General features: G+C 36.0%; 2 protein-coding genes and 1 long non-coding RNA gene across 3 annotated transcripts; 1 reads left to right on the plus strand and 2 right to left on the minus strand.

Moving 5' to 3' along the window:
- Positions 1–8,003: 8,003 nt before the first annotated feature.
- Positions 8,004–10,567, minus strand: LOC113491802 (piggyBac transposable element-derived protein 3-like). Its single transcript, XM_026868967.1, has 2 exons — positions 10,223–10,567; positions 8,004–10,095 (listed from the first exon to the last, which is right to left on the minus strand). The coding sequence occupies exon 2, from the start codon at positions 10,090–10,092 to the stop codon at positions 8,158–8,160; it is 1,935 nt and encodes a 644-aa protein (XP_026724768.1). The 5' UTR covers positions 10,093–10,095; positions 10,223–10,567; the 3' UTR covers positions 8,004–8,157.
- Positions 10,568–12,446: 1,879 nt separating this feature from the next.
- Positions 12,447–16,596, minus strand: LOC113491803. The gene is made up of 2 exons (XM_026868968.1): positions 15,937–16,596; positions 12,447–14,086 (listed from the first exon to the last, which is right to left on the minus strand). Exons 1-2 carry the CDS (start codon positions 16,112–16,114, stop codon positions 13,491–13,493), a joined length of 774 nt encoding a protein of 257 aa, XP_026724769.1. The 5' UTR covers positions 16,115–16,596; the 3' UTR covers positions 12,447–13,490.
- LOC113491804 lies at positions 13,737–15,314 on the plus strand. Its single transcript, XR_003400457.1, has 2 exons — positions 13,737–13,825; positions 14,123–15,314. It is a non-coding gene; the product is annotated as an uncharacterized LOC113491804 (long non-coding RNA).
- Positions 16,597–22,039: the final 5,443 nt, after the last annotated feature.

Below are 22,039 nucleotides of genomic sequence, written 5' to 3' on the forward strand. Positions count from 1 at the left end.
ATTTTAGTACACGAATGTGTACGCGGGAGCAACATGATGTGAACAAATTGCGGGAAGCAGGGTTCCTCTGAAGACAAATTTTGGTTTGGGTACTGTTAAATTTTATAGTGATACTAGCTGACCCAGCAAACGTCGTTTTGCCTGATAAATTATATCTAGTTGGATGTATTTTTAATGCTACATTATAAAAAAATAAAAACAAAAAATTTCGCCCAAAAAAATTTTTTTTTTTGTGTGGGCCACCCTTGTCACTTAGGGGTATGAAAAATAGATGTTGTTCTATTCTCAGACCTACCCAATATGTATACAAAATTTCATAAAAATCGGTCGTGACGCGGGAATTTTATATATTAGATATAACTATTTAATCGAACCCGGGAACTCAGAGATAGCGACACCTTGAAACCGGTGCGTACGCCACTCGACCACAGAGGTCAACGTTGTTTCATTATTATGTTTTATGTGTGTATTTTTTTCATTGTTACAGAGGTTCCGTTTATTGACTTTGGGTGCTGGCTCCAACATTAAAAAATCTTGCCGAAATGACTTAAATTTGGGTTTAAACCAACTATTTATAAATTTGATAACTCAGCGGCGTATGGTAACCAACTTAGACTTATTAGCTTGCTCTGTCGTTAATTGATCTTCTTTGCGATTTTTTGTTTTTAGCAATTGCGCTTCATATCCGTAGATCGTCGATTACGTCGTGAAATCCACGGTCTAAGATGAACGCGTATAATGATTCTTCGTCTTCGATCATATTTTTTAGGATTTCAGCATTCGACTCTGTATCTGCATATGGCCCAAATGACCATCGCGTCATACTAGTTAAAATGGTTTCAATTAATTCCTGCATTTGTGTAAACTATATGATTGCCTTTAGAATAAATGGTTTGTGGGCTTTTGAATGTTAGATATGAGTGGCGTCTGCTATCACAATTGCCCTTCTATCTGAGGGTTCTTCATTTGGAATGAAGTAGCTACTTTTATTGTCCAAAAATTGTCGGGGTTCTTTAAATATTTTATCAGCGACATTAGAGGCGTATTACGGTGTTTTGATATTTTCTCCCAATTTCTTTAGCAATACGTCTGTTATAGCTTCTGCAGTCAATTTATTGGCATCTTGCCGAAAAAATGCTGAATAACCAATCGACTAAATTCATGGTGTTCAGACACGTTTAGCTACTAAATTACTCGCTACTAGACTAAAATACTAGCTTAATGCGAACTAGGCTTAACCATGACCTGTACTGGCTAAAGGGGACGGGCAGATATGGCCGGGGGCCAAAGATCCGCGTGTCCGATCCCCTTCTCGCCAGCTGATCAGCTGAAAGACGAAATTAAGAGGACAGGTAATGTTCCTTTACTCGTCTCTTAAATATAGAGATAGTAAGAGAATTTCGATAATCGGGCAGCAGTGAGTTCCAAAGTCGGACTGCATGCACGGAAAAGGAGAAGGAGTAGAAGTTCGTGCTTTGAAGATGGAATTTGAGGAGGGTTTTGAGGTGGGATCTACACGGAGCGTCAGGAGGTTTAACGTACGAGAAACGCTCTCGCAGATAAGATGGATATTGAGGATTATGTAGGATATTGAACAGGAGACATAATATCCGAGAGTTCCGGCGAAGGCGGATCGGGAGCCACTTGAGATCCTTGCGGAAGTTTGAAACGTGGTCGTACTTACGTAGCCCGAAAACAAAACGTATGCACAAGTTTTGCAAGCGCTCAAGTTTGTTAAGTAGCTCCTCGGTAGCATCTAAATAGCAGGCATCAGCATAATCAATTAACGGCTGGATCAAAGATTGTGCCAGAGAAATTTTAGTTTTAGTAGGAAGAAAAAACTGTACTGTACATTGAGAATACTTCTGTGCCTGTGCTTGAGTCCGTTTTTGAGCCGTCTGTGTAGACGCATACTTCGTATATTCCCGAGGAATCTTGTTTGTTTTCTGTCGTTTGTATTGTGTATGCTTTGTTGAAGACATACATCCTAGGTAATCGGTCACATGGTGCATTCAGCATTAGTATGGACTCAAGGCTTTTGTGCCAGATGTCACCATGGCCTCTATATTGTACGCGCCACAGTCCCGAGTGCTTTAGTCTTGTAGCAGCCACCGCTGCCTCTTGTTGTATGAAGAGGTCTAGCGGCGGCAGTCCAAGCAGCACTTCCAGGGCCGCTGTTGGTGTTGTTCTCATGCATCCCGTGACAGCACAGCATGCTAGTCTCTGGAAGCTTTGTAGTTTGTCAAAGACGGTACTTGGTTTGGTTCTGGGCCACCAGACTACCGCTCCATATGTGATGATTGGCCTGATTACGACTGTGTACAACCATAGGGTAATCTTGGGTGATAGGCCCCATTTTTTGCCCATTAGTCTTTTACACTGCCAGAAGGTGATGGAGGCTTTGTTGAGTTTTTGTTCTACATGTTTGTTCCATAACAGTTTGTTGTCCAGGGTCATTCCCAGACATTTGACGTCACTGGTCAAATAAAGTTCGGTGTTAAATAGTTTTGATAGATTTAATCTTGGTAGTTTGCGTTTGTTGGTGAATAGTATGAGTGCCGTCTTAGTCGGATTCACGGAAAGCTCATGTTCTATGCACTATGTAATTACTAGTCTCTATGTAAGTCAGAAATAGTCTTCCCTCCGTCAATGTATTCCCGTGTAGTTTGTGCCCTTACATAATGGCTTTTAATCTTTGGTATGCTTTTTATGTGGTCTCTGATATAATTTCTAATATTTTCTCCTGCAGAATAATGTTCTTTTGTGTTTACCTCTTCGATCATTTTCTAAAAACCTCCAATAGATTTTTCTGTCACAGTTCTAATTTTATTGTTCTATCACTGATATCTAGTGTATTTAAAAAAAAAAGTTTTGCAGATCTTCTTTAACGAACCTTCAACATCAAAGTAGAAAGCATAATTGTTTTTTCGAGGTTTTTTCGTGCTTTGGTATAACGATATTGTACTTCTATGGGTCTTATATGTCTATGTATAAATTGTTTTTGTTTCTCTAAATCATTTAAACCCCAGTAAAAATTAAACAAATAAAGCCGTACCTCATCGGTAAGAAAAGAGCTGCATTTAAGTCTACATTGCTAACTTCAATGACTTCAAGAATTTAGCTAGCTACACCGTAATTAATGCTGCAATTTTTAATTCGCTTTTTACATTATTGACAATAACTGATCCAAACGATCCACATATGTGTCTCAATTGTCTTTCGACAGATCAAATGTGCCGATTTTTCCGACCGCCATTTTCGACGTTACTCACACAGCCCAGTTGGGCAAGGTTCAAATTGTCCACGGCACTTTTGCAGCTTTCCCGTCAAGTTTAAAATATACAACCGCGAAGTCGCTTTTTCGTCGCCACTGAAGTCTCCGAACCTCGTGGAGAAACTATCGGGAACGGGAGTAGTGAAAAACACGTTGTGGACTTATTGGAAGACAACCACGGTTGCTCCGCAACATGCAAACACGGATGACATGTCCACAAATAACGTATCCACTTACATCACAGATACCAATTTCACGTTTGACGTTAAATTTGACGTTTTTATTAACTCTGATAGCAATTCACCAGGCAGGTTATTTGCTATAAAAACATATGCAATTGGACACTTAAAACGTATAACATATGAAACTATTTGAAATATAGGCTTCAGAAGCTATATATAAATATTTTAATATTTATTTATATAAATATATTTTTCTGGATCGCTCACTGATATTGGTCCTATTGGTCCTAAATCTACATATCAAACGAATTTGTACAATTCTTGATCATAGGACATATTTTGCTTTCATGCCATTCATCAATAATTAGCCCTTTATGGCGCAAGGTATTCTTTTTTATCAATTGTGCAGAAACTAGGTAGCAAATGTGGATTTATTAATGGGAAAAAATGAATGAATTCGATCTATCGGGATTTGATATAATTTTAAGTCTATCGGAATGGTATGTTGCTACATTTTTTAAATATATACTGTATTATAAGTAAATTTCAAATTGTCTATTTCATTCATATTCAAGGCAACACTATCAATCAAACAAAATTGAGTTTTTCTGTAAAAAAGATTTATTTTGTTTATTTTACACGTACATAGATTCACTAGAACTAAAAGTAAAATATTACATACCAGTAAAAAAGAAACTACATTAAATGTAATTAATTGGAAATGACTCCATAAATCACGCTATTTAAAGATATTTTTTTTCATAAATAATTTCTTTTCAACCTCGAGGTTAACGGGGCGTTTTTCTACAGCTTATTACATAAGTGACGAAACCTACATGTTACGATCTGACTTGATAACGTTTGGGAACAATCCAACCAAAGAGATCATATTTCTCTTTACATATGTTTTCTCAGCTAATTGTAATTGTTCTTTTAAATATTTTATAACTTTAGTAAGGAAACCAACGTTTCAGTTAAATGACAAAGATCTTCGTAAAGTTTCGACATGAGGCAAAATTATATATTTTCTCAAGAATTCGTAAGCCTTGGGTGAATAGAAGTTTTAAGTTAAAGTAAAAGCTTTCACCTCTTCACTGTATCGAACACCTTGTGGATTACTCCGTTTTTTGTATACAGATATCAGCAAAACGCCCTTGAATAATATTTTCAATATCTGATTGACGTGTTTACTTTTTAATAGTAGCCATCAACGAAGGCATATCCTGATTTTTTAGTTTGTCACTCCACTTTATCTTAATTCCGATGCTTTTACGCAATCTATTTGGATACAGTGGATGTTCTATTCAAACTTCTTTAAACTTATATGTACTGGAATCTAAAATCGCCATCCTGCATTGAGTTAGTGGTGATCAACCTTTCCACAGAATTTGGTGAATTATTCCTCGCAGTAATTTTTTTACTGGTTCGTGATTAATATTTCTTGTCAAAAGTGCATCAAAACCATATTTTTGGAATACGATTTTCCAAATGACATCCATACCTTCAATTGTTTTAATTAAATTTGTTATAGATGGTATCACCATTTCGTCCAATTGAAACTTGTTGCCAATTTTTTTAAATATATCTAAATTTTATCGTTTTCAATATTAATTTAGCATTTCTCCATAACTCATGATGAGGGGAGTTCCTTCTTACAGGTCCTTTATATATTTTTCCGTTTGGTATAAGAAAGCTACTGACATTTAAGCTGTCAAATAAATTATCAATGAGTAAAGTTATATCTATTAATTCTTTACATACTTGAGGAAGATATCCCCTGCCAGTTAAATGTTCAGCAGCCAACAGCAACGCTATGGCTGAACAATTGCGTTGCTGATTTCACTCTCATTTTCTTAATTTTTTCTGGGTTAATATGTTCTTCCGTAATTTCATTTAATTGTCGTAACTCACCATATGACTCGTCAGCAGCATATACTTTTTGGGAGTACTCCCATTTTACCACCTTTTCTACATTATTGTATACCAAATGTTTCGTCATCAAATTGTTTCGAATGACCGTAATTAAGTGGCGTACGTCAAACAATGGGATATTTTCTTTCCATTAATATCAATCTCTTTATGACGCCATTCCTTTCCACGTCGCAAATACTTGCCCTTGGTGTCGTTTATGAGCTCTGTTATAGCGCCAACATTTACAGTGCTTTGGTCGCAAACAGTGTTCAATATCACCAGGCCCGAGTCTTGGGCATATTTCACTACTTCTATTATAAAATTTTCTAATTCCATTTTATTCAGCCCGGCCGTGAAATAGTAGGCGATAGGTTGCTTGAAATAAAATTTATTATTTTTATTGTTTGAAAATCTATCAAAAGTGTCATTTTGGGCGTTATAATTAATCTTTGCAGTCAAAGACATTTAGTCAAACACCAAACGGCACAAACAATCACCTACGTCTTTACCAAGCACTGTTTTTTTTATTCTTTCACAAACCACGGTATTTATTCCTGGGAATATTTTTATCGTGCTTAGTAATCGCTTCATTGCTTTAGTTGATGACAGCGTAAAAAAAATATTCAGAAGACACTTATAGCACTTGGGGCTTTTTTTATACAGTGAGAAGAGAAAGTGCTCTCACACTTTCTCTTCAGTCGTGAAACGTCGACCTTTCGCTTTTTTTGACGCCTGCATTTGCATACTCAAAAATAATTGCACCGGACTTTTCAAGTTTTTGGCGAAAAGCTGAAAAAGAGCTGCTTTAGATAGGTCCTCATCATTTTTTTAGTCTGGTCATGAAGGATTGTCCGTTCTTCCGCAAACGTGATATTCCTGATTTTCGAGCACAATGAAGCCATTACATCTGTGGAAGAATTATGTTTTCCATGAACAATTTTTCCCATGATGTTTTCCCATTTGAAATGTACCCCCATGATATGGATATCAAGTGAAAGGGTTTGCTGTCACAAATACGAAAAAAATAGTACCTGATTTAAATCCAATATGGCGGACGTCCACGATGGCATATTGGCTATTTGAAATACACACGGTTTTAAATGAAAGGGTTTGCTAAATGGGATACGAAAAAATAATCACTTTGAAAATTTTAGTGTGTGCTACGGGTAGGCGTGTTTTTAAGTTTTTTAAACTATTATAATAATTACTTATACAAGTTTTTTTTTTTTTTTTTTTAAGATGTTTTTTTTTATGTCTTGTTATGGCTGGTGCCGTGAAACTAGTTTTGTACTTTACTATATTCCAATCCACTTTCTTATATTTTATATCATTGGCCTAGCCTTTTCCCACTATGTTGGGGTCGGCTACCAGTCCAACCGGTTTCAGCTAAGTACCAGTGTTTTACAAGGAGCGACTGCCTATCTGACCTCCTTAACCCAGTTACCTGGGCAACACGATACCCCTTGGTTAGACTGGCTGTCAGACTTTTTCAAGCTTCTGACTACCTGTAACGACTGTCAAAGATGTAGGAATAACAGCTGGGACCCACAATTTAACGTGCCTTCCGAAACACGGAGGAACTCGTTATGACAAAGATGGTCACCCATCTACAGACCAACCGCGTCAAGCATAGCTTAACCTGTGATCGTATCACTTATGCGGTTATGGCTTAGCCTTCTTTCTTATATTTTATATTTCTTATATTTTATAGACTTTATTTTTTTGTATGGTATTTGCCCAAATCCAAGTTTGAGAGCTACTTCATGAAAGGAGTGAAAAATTTTTGATCTATCAGTGTAATATTATGGGATTTATCTGACTGCAAAAAAATTGACAAAGCCAAAATGTGTGAGTTTTTATTTTGTGGTACACAAGAGTCGGACCAAAGTTTTGTTCGCGTTAACACTGTTTTTTCTTCTAGTGTTTTCCTTCCGAGTTCTTTTTCTTTCAGTTTTGTTTTTTTCGGTGTACTCATTGTAGTATTTATATTTTTGGTTATCATTCAGGCTATAGAACTGAGTTTTTATTTCTTCTCTTTTACTATTGGAAAACCTTGTTGAACAGTTATACAGGGTGGCCATGAATTAGTTAACAGTTGATAAAATCGTATAAAAGAAACCATTTAACATATTTGGTGTTATGTTTTGATGCAGCTGTTGGTATTTTGTAAAGGTTCTCTTGCGATTAAACTTTATTTAAAATGCGCCACAGTTCGGTTTACTTTGTCCAGTGTAGATTTTATCGTCGTCAAACCATCTTGAACTATTAAATTTAATTTGTGCGCATAACACCCATAATGGCTCCACTGTAACAAATCTGCAGCAAGTAACATGTTCGCAGCGTTATCGGTAACAAATAAAATTACTTTTTTCTCAAGATCCCACTCTACGGCAACTTTTTTTTATTTTGTTGCAAATATTAACTCCAGTTTGACTGCCTTCTACATGGGTGCTCTTTACAAGTATAGATTTACATTCTAGAGACTCAGTGAGAAAAATGAGCCGTAATAGTTATATAATGATCCATCGCTTTTGAAGACCAACTGTCGGCGGTTAACCCTACAGTGCATGATTTTTTTTAATGTTGTCAATAAAATATATATGGTTTAATATAGTGTCTAGAGATAATAAAAAATAATAATAAAAATTAAACTTTATTAATTTTGAAGATATTTATTTTTTAAATTCGGTTCCATATGTGGTACAGTATGCATTAACATTAATATTTGCCTCTTAATTAGGAACAATGAAAATAATCATATATTCAGTTTCATAATAACGATAGCTCTACTTATTGGTGAAATTTATAAAAACAATTGTTGTCTTTGTTCAAACACAACTCAACACGACACTTTTCGCAATATATATAAGTTTTTCCCTTGCATTGTGGATATTTACAGCGTTGTCTCTTCTCGCCCCATATAGGAAGATGATCAAATTTGTCCAATCTGACATCTCGAGGGGGAAGGATTGCTGCATTTCTTTTACTCTTCTTCTCAATCACGTCTTCTATGGCAGAAGACGGTCTTCCCCTTTTTCTTTGTAATGATGGACCACACATACAAAGACTTTTAGCGATTTCCCTTTTAAAATCTTTTAATTTTATCAGTGTTGGTTCATTCTTTTGCTCTCCCACCCTCTTGTGCAGTAGCCAGCTATTTATGGTGACAATGTCTAGAAAATGGTAAAATAAACGGAGATACCATTTCCTAGTACGCATTTTTATTTTGTACTTCCCAAGAAAAGAGTCCAATAAATCCACTCCCCCCATATGCTGATTATAGATTTTGACTATTTTAGGACAGTCCACTTCAATATATTTCTTTTGTTTTTTACAATATCGGTTAACTTTTTCAATGGGCTGTTGACCAACAAAGGATGAAGACAAAACAACAGGCTTATTATCATACCACATCACTGTGCCAACTTCCGTGCCATCTACATCAGCTACCCATTCTTCTGAATGCCCTCGTTCTGTTTTAGTACTCTTCAAGTCTTTCAGCGATGGGATTTTCAAATCTTTGCCTAGTCGACCTTTGTTGACCGTTCCCAGTGACTGGATACCTTGTTTCGAAAGGAAAGAAATAAGTTCAGCTGAAGTGTAGTAATTGTCGAAAAATAATTTATATTGTTGGTATCTCGGAATAGTTCGTGCTAGGCGGACTACTACATTACCACTTGCACCCAAGTCAGGCTCATCAGCATATCTCAAGTCAGAATTATTTTCCATTCCAGAGCATATTTCGAAGTCGTATGCCATGCCTCTATCGTCACATAGCACGAAAAGCTTATATCCCCATTTGTGTGGTTTGTTCGGAAGATAGTGACGTAGGAAATTTGCAGCTTTCGTTGCGCACATCTGTTCGTCCACTGATAAAGATTCCCTCTTAGGTATACTCTGGCATTTCTTTCTTAGACTTTCTAGTATTGGCCTTATTTTATGGAGGCGATCATGTCCTGGATGACAAGATGGTGCGTGTAAGGAATTGTCGTTGAAGTGCAGGAACTGCCTTATCTTCTCAAAATGATTCACGGTCATAGTCTCTCTTACTAAAGGTATACCTAACTCAGATTCCCAGTACATCCGTATATTAGGCAATGGAGCAACGCTCATAAGCAAACATATACCTAAAAACTTTTTTAATTCGTATGTGGTGATACAGAACGGTTTAGATGGGTCTTTTTGGATGCTGAACTTATGCATTTCTTCAACTATGTGGGTTAGTAGGTCTTCATCAAAAAAATATAAAAAATATTGCAATGGAGTATCGATAGTTGTGATTGGCGGCTCTAAAACTGTATTTCCAGAAAATTGGGGATAGTTAGCCTGTAAAGACTTCTTTTTCCAAATTAGATTTCTTTTCTTTCTTTTAGCAGCGGTATTATTATTTGAAATCCGATTTCTGGTAACTGGCAAAGTGTATGAACTTCTACTTTGGCGTGATGACGTACTTGGGTCGGAAATGCTGGCTTGAGGATTTGTTTCGGTGGAGGAGTTGTTTCCGGCGCAGGGCGTGCTATAGTCAGTGAAAGATAATGGTGCATACCTAGTAGGCTCAGTTTCATTTTCAGAGTCACTATCTCCAGTCATTTGGTCCAAGTTTTCTCTGATCTTCGCCATGTCATCATCACTTTCCGCACTCGAAAAGTCTTGACCGTCTTCGCTTCCCGAGGGTATATCTAAATACTGCTCAATCATCTTATTAGATAGTACCTTCTTCGCCATTATCTGTAATCAAATCCAACCAAAACAAAATATTAGAAGTGAACTAGTGCATGGTGTGCCATATCTGGAACGTTTAAATAAGTAGGTATATTAGTGAATAAAACAGTAATATTTTTTAAAAATAACTTACCTTCTTTTAGTGTACACTATTTCTAATGTTAACTTATTTTTTTCCACTTTGAAATATTGTTCAAACTATTTTATTCAGATTTTTCAATTTACGTAAACAATGAATTCAAACCGATTGTCCAACTTCTGTACGAATCAATGTCAATCGATATATTACGCCATCTAGTACATACATTTGTCATTTGTAAACCGTTGCCAAGGGCTTAAAGAACATTCCATCGGTCAATAGATGTCGCTATGTATCTCAAAACAATCAAGAAACTTGTTTATTTTGTTGTACCACATATGGAACAGTATGCGCTGTAGGGACAAACACTAACAGCATTATTTTTCACAAAATCTTTAAAGCACTGTAATCTTTTCTCGTAGACCACAGGCATTAAAACATTAGAAATTGTTTTTTTTGTCAGGTAATTCGTAGTTCGGATTAAGCTCATGTGTGTACTCTTTGAAGCCTTTGTCTTGGGACTATACTAAAAGGCTGAAAATTATAGGCAATTACTTTTACCAAGCATTTGTCAATGTACTGTTTGCCAGTTGGCCGTATTCTTTTTGGTAAATAAGATGACACAGTAACTTGTCTTTTCTGAGGCGGTTCAGTTTGATTATTGCCATTAAGATGACGTCGATGGAGCAGCGAATCGACGACCATCATTGTTAGCTCGGACAACATTTGAAGCAGTCCCGAAACCATCACCAATAGACCTAACACCACAATCACCATCCTTTCCAATATCATGCACTACTGCCGACTCCTGGTTTTGACTTACCGAAGAAGAAGAAGCAGTAATCTCATTGTAAGCCGAAACATGCTTCAACATTAAATGAGCCTTCAAGTTAGTCGTCATAGCTTTATAAGATAAAATCTTTTTACAAAAATTACAAGAAGCAATTTTGCTACTACGAGTAGCAACGACTAGCAACTCATATAATAATGATCGAACTTCACTTGGAAGTTCGTTTGATCATCTATTATATTTCGTCGCTTCATTCTTCAGATATATTAACTACTAGCTGACCCGGCGAACTTCGTACCGCCTCAGCGTAGCTTTGATGCACTACTTTATTTTGTATAGTTGACCTATCTTAGGTATGAGTACCTATTCAATTTAAACTGGAATCTATAATATCCTCCATATATAAATTAATCCCTATTTCCCTCATCTCGCCATATCTGAAAAGGACCTAATTTTATTAAATACAAAACAAAATATATATTTTCATAATAGTGTTTAGAGAATAGTTGTTCTGCCAACATTCTGTGCATTTCCATCAGCAGTAATGGCATCCCGAAGATGAATGTATTCCTCGGAACGGAGTTTTGCCTGGTTCAACCTGATAAATGGCAATCGTTCAGTTTCAACTTTCACATTTTATAATTTTTTGAAAATAATTCAAATAGTAAACCTATACAAATTTCGCATATCCTATTATAACTGAATGCAGCTCTGTGGGGATTAAACACAACATTTCTATGTTGATTTCGATTCCGTTGAAGTTCTTTTCGCGCTTCGCGTTGCTCATCAGTTTGATTTGCTCGTAGATTTCTTTGACTTGCCGTATTTTGAATTCTGCGGCCTAAATTTGTACGTCTGGTTGGTGGCATTGTTAAAAACTGAAAATAAAAAGCTCTCATATATTTTCTGTATAACCAAATTGTAATATTATGTAGTCACCAAAAGTTACCAAAAATCGATATGAAGCTGTCAACTTACCGTAATTAACAAACAAAAAACTTCTTAGGGCATAAACTGCGTTACGCGTGTGTACGCACGTGAGCACGTCGCGGGCCACGCTTCTGGTGCACGCACGTGAGCACGTTCGCGTGCTTATGCGCGGGCATCGGCGCGTGCATCCGCGTAACGCAGTTTTCTCAGTACAATTTTGACGTTGGAGGTGTACAGTCGAGTAATTATGGATAAATTAATGTTGTATTATTTATCAAGACGACGGCGACGACGAATTGCCAAAAAAAGACGCCAGCCAGTAAGCCCGTACGTTGAATCTAGGTTACTGTGCGGGGAATTCGTGGTGAAGTTTGGTATATTAAGAGAAAATGAAAGGTTTTTTTTTCAAATATTTTAAAGTTTCATTACAAGTCTATGATGAATTATATTCAAAACTGGAGCCCTATTTGAGGACTAACAATCTACGATTGAAATCTACGTCAATCGTATCACCAATGGAACGATTTGCAATGACATTGCGGTAAGTAAAGACATTTCGATATTAATAATCATCTTTATTCATGTAAAAAAACAGTCATTATTTAACAAAAGTTTAGAACACTCATATTTTTTTGCCAATTTATGTAAGTCACATTACTGTTTAGCCACATCAAGCAAGAAAGAAGAAGAAGTTCTTATTGTTTCGGCAGTGACACCTGAATATGGCTTAAAATGTTTTTCTTGATGTGGTTCACTCTGTTCTTAGGACCGAAACACATAACCGCACACTTATTAATCATCATATTAATCACAGTTTCTTACATTTATTAATTATATTTTGTTATTTCTAAATTACACAGTTTTATCGTTTTCGTTTTTTTTTTATCTATACCTACTTATTCACTAATTTTTTTATATACTTAATCACAACAGTCATCACAGTGTCTTGCATAAACGCTACGTTACAATTAGTTTTTGATTAATCATTTGAAATACACTAATAAAATCACAGGTTCAAGTTTAAAATAAAAAAACACAATAACAGTTAAAACAGTACAATAAGTCAAAATGTCTTAATTATATTAATATACCTACCTTACAAAGTATTAATTATAATGACGCATATTGATTGCAAGTTTTTACATATGAATATTTCCCTTATTAATTATTCCCTTCTATTACTAGATCGGGTACTAATATTATTTTAAATTCTTATTTATCATCACAATCATAATCACAGTTTATTACATAAAAGATTAAATTTAAGAAGAGGACATATGAAGGAGCAATGTTATGAGTAGGTTCAAGAAAAAGGTCCATTAAGTAAAAAAGGGGTCTATTGATACACTTTTTTATTTGACCCCAAAATAGGGTTTAAGATAAAAGTGTCCGAATCGACCCCGTTTCTTTCCTTATGAACATTACACCTCAAGGCTTGTCGAATGCCCTTGCATATCATAATAATTGCACATGAGACCAGAAAAATATAAATATAAAATTGCGCTTTTTACTAACTTAAATAGTTCTTCATGTTCTTCTCTTTCTTTTGTTCTTAATAATTAAACAGTCTTAATCAAATCTTCAGTCTTTCTTGTTACCTATTTATTCATTGTTCGTATCTGATCTTACATTTAAGGATTCTAAATCATTCGTTACCGTATTTTGCGTTAATGAAAGGTCATCAATGGTAATAATCATTTCTTTTTCTATATCAATCAAAGCTTCTAATACTTTCGTACGAAATAATAATTTTTTAAAGCAACTCAATTTTTTTACAGTTGGTAATAATGACTTAAAAAAATTCAAGTCTTCGTCCACAGTATCTGCAGTGTTATTCTTCACGCAATTTAACAACTCTAATTCGAAATCAGTTGGCGATTCGCACTTACGTTTCTTGGAAGATCGTGTTTCTTTGGTAAAGCTGGAGCTGGTGCTAGGTACATTAATCAAATCTTCTTCAATAATCGTATTATTTTGTGAAGTTCTCGGTGACGCGTTTTGCTCTACTGACTGATTAAAGTTGTCTGCCGATTCTTCTCCTTGAGTATTCGAGTTTGAATCTAAAAATGACAGCATGTCATAGTAAATGTATGTTTTATTTGCCCTGGAACCGGAGCCTGATTTAAGTTTTTTTTTAGTAGACCTCACTCTTATATAAGTGTATCTTGCAGTTTTCCATCTTTGCTGCAGCTTTTTCACTGAAACAATAACACAGGTATTTTATTTTATTACAGATATTTAGTTAGTGGACATACCTTCGTCGATATTCATCTGGCGTATCATACAGGACTAACCACGGTCAGAAAAATAGTAACAGAAGTTTGTCAAATTATAATTGAAAGGTTAAAGGAAGAATGTATACCAAAATTTTCCCGTGCGCTATGGGAAGAGACTGAAAAAGGTTTTTTAACGCAAGCCCAGTTTCCTAACTGCATAGGTGCAATAGACGGAAAACATATACGCATTATAAGACCTCCACATAGTGGTTCCCTCTATTACAACTATAAGCATTACTATTCTATTGTACTGCTTGCAATGTGTAACGCCAACTATGAGTTTACCTATATAAACGTGGGAGTGCAGGGTAAAGAATCTGACTCCGCAATTTTCACACAAAGCCGATTGTACGAACAAATCAACAATGACTTAATATATATTCCTCCTGCCAAAGCATTGCCCGTAATACACAATGATAAACCAACCGACATTGCTGCAACCGCAGCTTTGCCCTATATTATTGTAGGAGATGAAGCATTTGGGTTATCTAGCCATGTCATGCGGCCATATGCTCGAGCTCTCGATTTAAACTACAAAAAAAAAATATTCAATTATAGGTTAACGAGAGCGCGACGCTATATTGAGTGTACATTTGGTATCATGGCTAATAAATTTCGCATACTCCATCGTCCATTGAACGTTGGAAAAGACAAAGCAATTTGTTTTCTTAAAACAATTTGTATTTTGCATAATTTTATAAGATCAAGAAGTCAAATTAATGACTTTCATGATATTGTCATTATACCAGACCATATACGTTCAGTTCGGGGGTTAATTGGAAATACCCACAGAGATTCGTATACATTACGCGATAACTTCGCAGATTATTTCGTTGCAGACGGACAGCTGTCATGGCAAGATCGCAGTATTTATTGAAGATAGTTGGCTTTTTTATAATTTATGTACATTCAATAATTGAATTTTCACGGCTTTTTACCACACATTTTTTATTAACATAGCAGGCATATTTTAATAATATACCTAATGATTTTATTTGTTAAATTCATCGGATGTAACCAAATAACTTAGATTGTTGTAAACTAAAGTTGAGAGATGTCAAAGAAAAACCTACAAAACTACAAAACGCACGCTTATTTTACAAAGTTACTGGCCCAATTCTAAAACCAATATAATAAATATTTTAGTTGATAATTGTTTTATTTATTTACCTACCGATCCACTGTTTCTGCCCTACAATGATTTTGAACCCTAAATACACCGATAGTGTAAAGTAGTGTGAAGCTCGCAGTCGTGAACATACTCACGCGTACGAGTCGCGTCACGTGACGCGCAAAATGGCGGCGACCGCGTGGCCGAAAGCAAGAACTTTGGAATCTATCGTTTTGTGTTAATATGACGCATATTTTCCCCCTTCTATTTTCTATTGTAATTTATTTGTTTTTGTGTGTATGCGTCACTTTTTTAGCACAAATAAATATATTTTCTTTCTTTCTTTCAATATAAAACCATACCAATATTATGGGACATTGTTCACACGAATTTCACAATGTTCAGAAATACGCAGTATCTGTGCACTACTTTTGAATATAAGCATGATTTTATATTTACATAGGTAAATTATTGTAAATATTCCCAGTTTTAATTTTATAGTTGGATTAATTGTTGAAAACATTTAATTGACACAAATAAAATTGAAATAACTAATTATATATAACTAATTGCATAGATTATTAAAAATAAAAATTTGGCGCAAAGAATAGTTTACCTAACCTACGTTATTATAAAATAAATAAAGAGTGTAGGTACTTACCTTGTATGTTTTTTTCTGCTTCACTCCAGTCATCATAATTTTCAAACAGTACTTTACAAATGTCTAGCCATGCTTTTGATTTAGCGTCCCGGTCTTTAAATATTTCGCTTGACTGGTCCCATATGGCAGGACGACACTGAACTTCAACAATTACCCTTTCTGTATCAAAATTTGTCATTTTTTGTTATGGGCCGGGCACGCGCGTGCGGTCGGTTCGAGATAGCGCTGTCAACTGAACAAGCACGCGCGTGCACCCGCTAGCGGGCTTCGCGCGTGGACCCGTCCAACGTGATGCGTGATCACGTCGCGTGCATGCGTGCCCCATAGCACGGAAGTATCACGCGACGGGCTCACGAGCGTGTGCACGCGCATGGGCACGCGCGGGTCGTTTTTGTATGGACACGCGAGAGGCACGCGTAACGCAGTTTATGCCCTTAGTCTTTATAACAAAACAAACTTTATCAAAAACTTAGAAAGCGGTTATGGATGTGATGCCACAGATTACCACAGGTTTTTTTTTTTTAACTGGCTTGGCTGTTCAGCCATTCGCCAATTACGCCAATGTCAAGTTAGGGAAACAGATACTACCACAGATTACTAAATAGGATATGCGAAATTTGTATAGGTTTACTATTTGTATTATTTTCAAAAAATTATAAAATAGTGCAATAGAATTTAATTAAGTAACCACGTTTCCGAACAAACTTAATTAAGTAACCACGTTTCCGAACAAACGATGCTCTTTTAATATAGTCTATGGCTGTGAATGACGTTGACATTCGTAAAAAAAAAAAATGACATTCGTAACGCGCGTTTTTTAAAATATGCAAAATTAAATGTATACTTTTCAATATTTCTGAGAGATTTTCTTAATATTTTTTTCCGTAAGAACCATCCTTGGACTTCCACAAACATTTAAAAAAAAGAATTATCGAAATCGGTTCAGCCGTTCACACGTGATGCCATGACAACGCGAAACGGGTTTCATTTTTATATATATATAGATGTAAATGTTAAGAGATAATATGAGATTTGCATGTCCCGTTGAAATGAAATGCAGGTTAAGAAATAATCATTTATTTATTGAACAAAATAAGTAATTTTCTCAATGAATATAATTATAAGTGTATCACAATATAATCAGTCTAGCTAGAGACATACTGACTCGGCAAACTCTGCCTCATTATGTTAAGCTTATAGAACTTGGCGAACGTATGAGAGCGGCTAGTCCACCCCGCGGTTCTGCGTATTGTGTCGATGCACACTCCCTCTGAACTTGCGGACGAGGTCGAATCGTGTCTTGTACTGTGTGCACTGAATATCAATGTAACTACACCGCTTTCTGACAACACTAACTTGATCCATCGACTTTTTAGGACTCGCGATCCCGCCGCGTCAGCTCATGATTAAGGACTCCGGTTGGGTCCGAAACTAGTCGGGCACCCCCGATAAATACGCGTGAGTAAACCGTTACATCATTTAATAACTTCTGTTTAATATTATAAAATACAAATACAGATATACCTTTTTTTCGTTTTTAAATTACTCCCATTCCGAGTCATCGGACATATAACTGTGGTCTGCAACTTCTGAAATTTCTTCGTCGTCGTTCCATGTTTGAGATGTTTCGACAATGTTTTCTATTCTCAAAGAAATAAAAAGTTTTTAATTGGTACAACATAAAAATTAAGCATAACATTTACCAAAAAAAGTGTACCCTGCAGCTGCACCAAAAATAAGAACCAACCGCAATTCTCAGGCTGAAGTTTCACGCATACTGGATCCGTTGCGTTAAGCCACATGGATTTTACGAAAATTATTCGCAAAATTGTCCGAGTTAATGATATCCAGCATGGTGGTATGGAGTTGGAGTCAAAGCCTTTTTTTTTTTTTAAACATCTCACTGTCTTCTTTAGCAGAGTAATTTTTTATCTAACACAGCAGAACGAACGAAAACAATGTCAATAATTGTCATTATTTATTGTCTATGACGACAAAATATGGCGACGCTTATTTTTTCGGGCATAGACAAACAAGCTTGCCAACTACACAAACAAAACTAAGGTTAGGATGCGTTCAAAAATAAGATATGCTATTTTTTTCTAACTTTTAAAATGAAATAGTGACATAGGTATACTGATATGAGTACTTTTGACCGATGCCTGCTCGATACATAATTTCAAAGTATCGATACTAAAACTAGGTACTTATTATAATTGGCTTATAATAAATAATTGTAGACTTTTAGTGTAGGTATACATGATATTATAATAAATAAATAAAATAAAATATAGGTAGTTTCATTATAACATACCCGCTCACTGCCAATCGTTGTTGTGCAGTTGTTAATGTCTCCCAAAAAACTTAGAAGCTGGTCATACAGAAACCAAATTGGCTTATAAATTTCAACCTGGCCAGCTCCTGACTTCAATGGTTCTTTTTTCTTCCTGAGGTGTCCCCGGAACGTCGTTAATATTGAGTTTTTTTTAGGTTTTAATTCCCCTATTGGAATTTTCATTTTCGCATCATTAATTTTGATTTTGTCTTTGTGGTTAGGGTTTTTCGGATCCCATGTAATTGGTTCCGCTTGATATAACTCCATAAACTTAACTAAATCGTCCTGGGTCCACTCGTACCTCATCATTCTGCGATAAAATTTGACAACCTCTCACAACAAAGTCTGGTGGCATACTGATTAACTGAAAGCGAGAATGTGGACGCCGCACCTCGCCTCGTCTGCTCTCGCGACTCGCGCCTAGCGCCCAAAAAAACGACTCCAGACGGAGACCAGACGAGCGAGACGACGCACGGCTATGTGACGCGAGGATTTAGACTAAACTCTTGTGCTCGCGCATCTTCTTGTTTTTGAAACCCTTAATCAAGTAGTCAACGTTTGAATGCAGTTTACATTGACAAGTACTGCTTTTGAGAAAACTACCCAAAAGGATCTATATTTACAGAACATTGAATAACTTTGTTTGTTAACATTGTTCTTTAATGTACTTAACCTTAAAAGCGGAAGCTTAGTTGTTGGTATTTTAATAAATTTTATTTATGATATTGGCGGTAGATTTTTTAAATTATATTTACGAAGGATATATTCCCTACTTTAAGAAAACTGTGTGGGAAAATCTGATTCAAACAAGTTTATCATTGTAAAAAATATATATTTTAATTTCAATCATCATCACTTTCGATAATGACAGTGGCAGAGTCGGAGTTACTATCAACACCGTCGTCGCCGACCTCAATAACAAATCCATTAAGCGAAACCATGCCCCTCTTTCCTGTGACTTGACTAATTGCTAACTCCGTTACTTGCTTGAATAAATGTTAACGCAGACTTAACGTTGTGCTTCCTCACAATTCTCTTTACTTTTGCCCACGCCAACCCAATGGGATTTAGGTCACACATGTAACAGTATCCGAGCTCCCGGATGTTTTGGATGTTACTGGGAAAGGCCTTTTTGGGATCAATGAAATAAAACGAGATATGAGATTTTTCTTTTGTCGTTATAATCAATGTAGTAGATACAAAAAAATATAAATCAACAAAATCAAATTATCAACTTTTATTATTAATCAACAAAATTAAACTTTAGATTTTAGAAAAGGTATTTAATGCGAAACATGAGACTGCTTAATTGAGCACAGACGGTCTAAATTTGGAGTAATCGCTGACAAGGCTGCTCTCATTTCTTCGTCGATCGTCCTGAGGCGTTCCCTTTTTTGGTTTTTATTGTGGTAAGAGTCGAAAATCCTAATTCACTCAAATAGGTCGTTGCAAACGGTAAAAGTATTTTATTTTTTATTTTTATTTTTATATTGCAATAGCATGCTTAGAAAGCAGAGGATATTCATTTTTCACACTTAGCCAAAAATGTTCTAAATCAGTTTCAGAAAATTTTAATTTTAATGTGCGATCTGTTTTTATTTCCATCACTTCTTTCTGCTCATTTATTCGCAAGTGGCCGAAAGGAATGTTCTCGGAGAATGGATTTCGAACCCAATCCATAGGTTGCAGATCACGCTTAGGGAAATAAAAAATCATTTTCTCTGCAAGAAGCTTTAAGTGTTTGACAATCAAAGCCTGCACCCTTTTTTCTGGATCAGCTGCTATGACATTTGGGATCGTATCATTATTACCATTCGTAGCGAGACTGATCCATAGTTCCAATTTAGCGCGAAAGCTTTCAATTTTATCCGACGATGTCAAAATATTGGAATTTCTGCCTTGCATTTTTTTATTGAGCTCATTTAAGTGAGCAAATATATCCGTCAGGTATGCAAGTTTTGCTAGCCATTCTTCTTTTTTAAATAAATGTGCATAATCTGAACCCTGGGAATGCAAAACATCTCAGTCTCATTTTTCAACTCAAAAATTCGGGACAGTACTTTGCCGCGAGAAAGACATCGTACCTCGTATGAAACAAAAGCGACTGATGATCTGCCCCCATTTCTTGACACAGTGCATTAAAAAGACGAGAGTTCAGCGGTCGTTACTTGATGTAATTGACTATTTTGATAATTTCTTGAAGAACGTGCAATAGATCATCAGGCAGAGACTTCGTCATAAGAGCTTCCCTATGAAAAAAAACAATGCTGTTTTTGAACATTATAATTTTTTTCAGCAACCTTAGCTATAAAGCCTTTAACCTTTCCTGTCATAGCTGCTGCGCCGCCTGAGCAAACACTTATACAGTTATGCGATTCCAAATTATGCTCATTGAAAAATTCGTCCTTTACTTTAAATATTTCTTCACTAGTTGTATGGTTAGGCAGTGGCAGACAAAATAAAAAGTCCTCTTTTAATTCACATCCATCAATGTATCTAACATTTGAGATGAGATGCGCGTGACCACTGATGTCAGTAGACTCATCAACTTGTAGCGCAAAAACTCCACTAACTCTCAATTTTTCAATTAACGTCGATTTAATGTCATTAGATATGTCATTGATTCGACGTGAAATCGTTTCTGCCGATGCAGGTATTTTTTCAATTTCTTTAGCAGCTTCTTGGCTAATCATTATCTTGACAATTTCTTTGCAGACAGGTAAAACTACAGTTTCAGCAAGAGAGTGCGGCTTTTTAGCTTTAACTAACATATTAGCGATTACGTAGCTTGCTTGTGCTTTGCAGACGAACTCATGAGATTTACCTGCTTCTTCGATTGGTCCTGCAAACGTTGAAAATACGTTTTGTCTTTTTGAGCTACTGATGGGTGTTTAGTAGTTAAATGTCGTATTAGTTTACTGGGTACCATCGAATTATTACTCAACGTTTCTCCGCAAACAAGACATTTTGGGGTAGGACAAGATTCGTCTCCGCCATATGTAAAACCGTAATTTATGTAGCATTCGTCATATTTTCTATGAACAATTTTGGGTTTCCTCTTCATTGACTCTTTTTCTTCTTCATTACTTTCACATGACAAACTTACACTACGTTTATTGAATGAAGCAAAAGCGTGCGGTGAATTTAAACGGCGCACTCGTCGTACTGACAGACTGGTGCGCCAGAGAGTTCGGGTTGCGGGGCGGGGAGCCTCCGTCCCCGCCACCCACGACTCGCCGGCCGCCGCCGCCCGCGCCTAACTAAACCACAGAATTTAAATGAACGAAAGAAAACGCCTTGTCCTCATGCGCTCGCGTGATTTGTGTAGGTATTTTACTTACCCTTACTTACTTACTACAGTCGGATTTTTAATTAGACGATATTGACTGACGTTTACTGTGTTGTCAGTTTTTGATGAAATAAAAATAGTGTTGTGACAAAGTGAATGATTGAAAAACCTCTTGAGTGATTCTAATCAAATTTCACACAAAATAATCATTATTATTTTGTATGAAATTTTAAATGGCAATTACGAGGGTTCTTTCCCGTAACGAAACATACCCTAACGTCACATTTAATGCAGAAGACAGTAGTCTTTTTAGTGCACTCCATGCAACGACCTTCTTCTTTGGTCGATAAAAAATGACCAATATTGTCAAATCGCACACAATCTACTGGTCTGGGCTTACAAGGCTTCCTTATCGTGGTCTCTTCTTGGTTAGTGCGCTTAGCTGACTTGTTCATTTTGATCAAAGCAGAAAATATCTC

This window comes from Trichoplusia ni, chromosome 3 (assembly GCF_003590095.1).
Source record: "Trichoplusia ni isolate ovarian cell line Hi5 chromosome 3, tn1, whole genome shotgun sequence".
Taxonomy (NCBI): domain Eukaryota; kingdom Metazoa; phylum Arthropoda; class Insecta; order Lepidoptera; family Noctuidae; genus Trichoplusia; species Trichoplusia ni.

What these genes read in the sequence shown, in the direction of transcription:
- LOC113491802 (XM_026868967.1), bottom strand. Translation starts at nt 10,092, where the DNA reads ATGGCGAAGAAGGTACTATCTAATAAGATGATTGAGCAGTATTTAGAT.
- LOC113491803 (XM_026868968.1), bottom strand. Translation starts at nt 16,114, where the DNA reads ATGACAAATTTTGATACAGAAAGGGTAATTGTTGAAGTTCAGTGTCGT. An exon ending in AGCAGAAAAAAACATACAAG is followed by an intron (nt 14,087 to 15,936) that starts GTAAGTACCTAC and finishes TTATTGTTTCAG; the next exon opens with TGAAAAAGCTGCAGCAAAGA.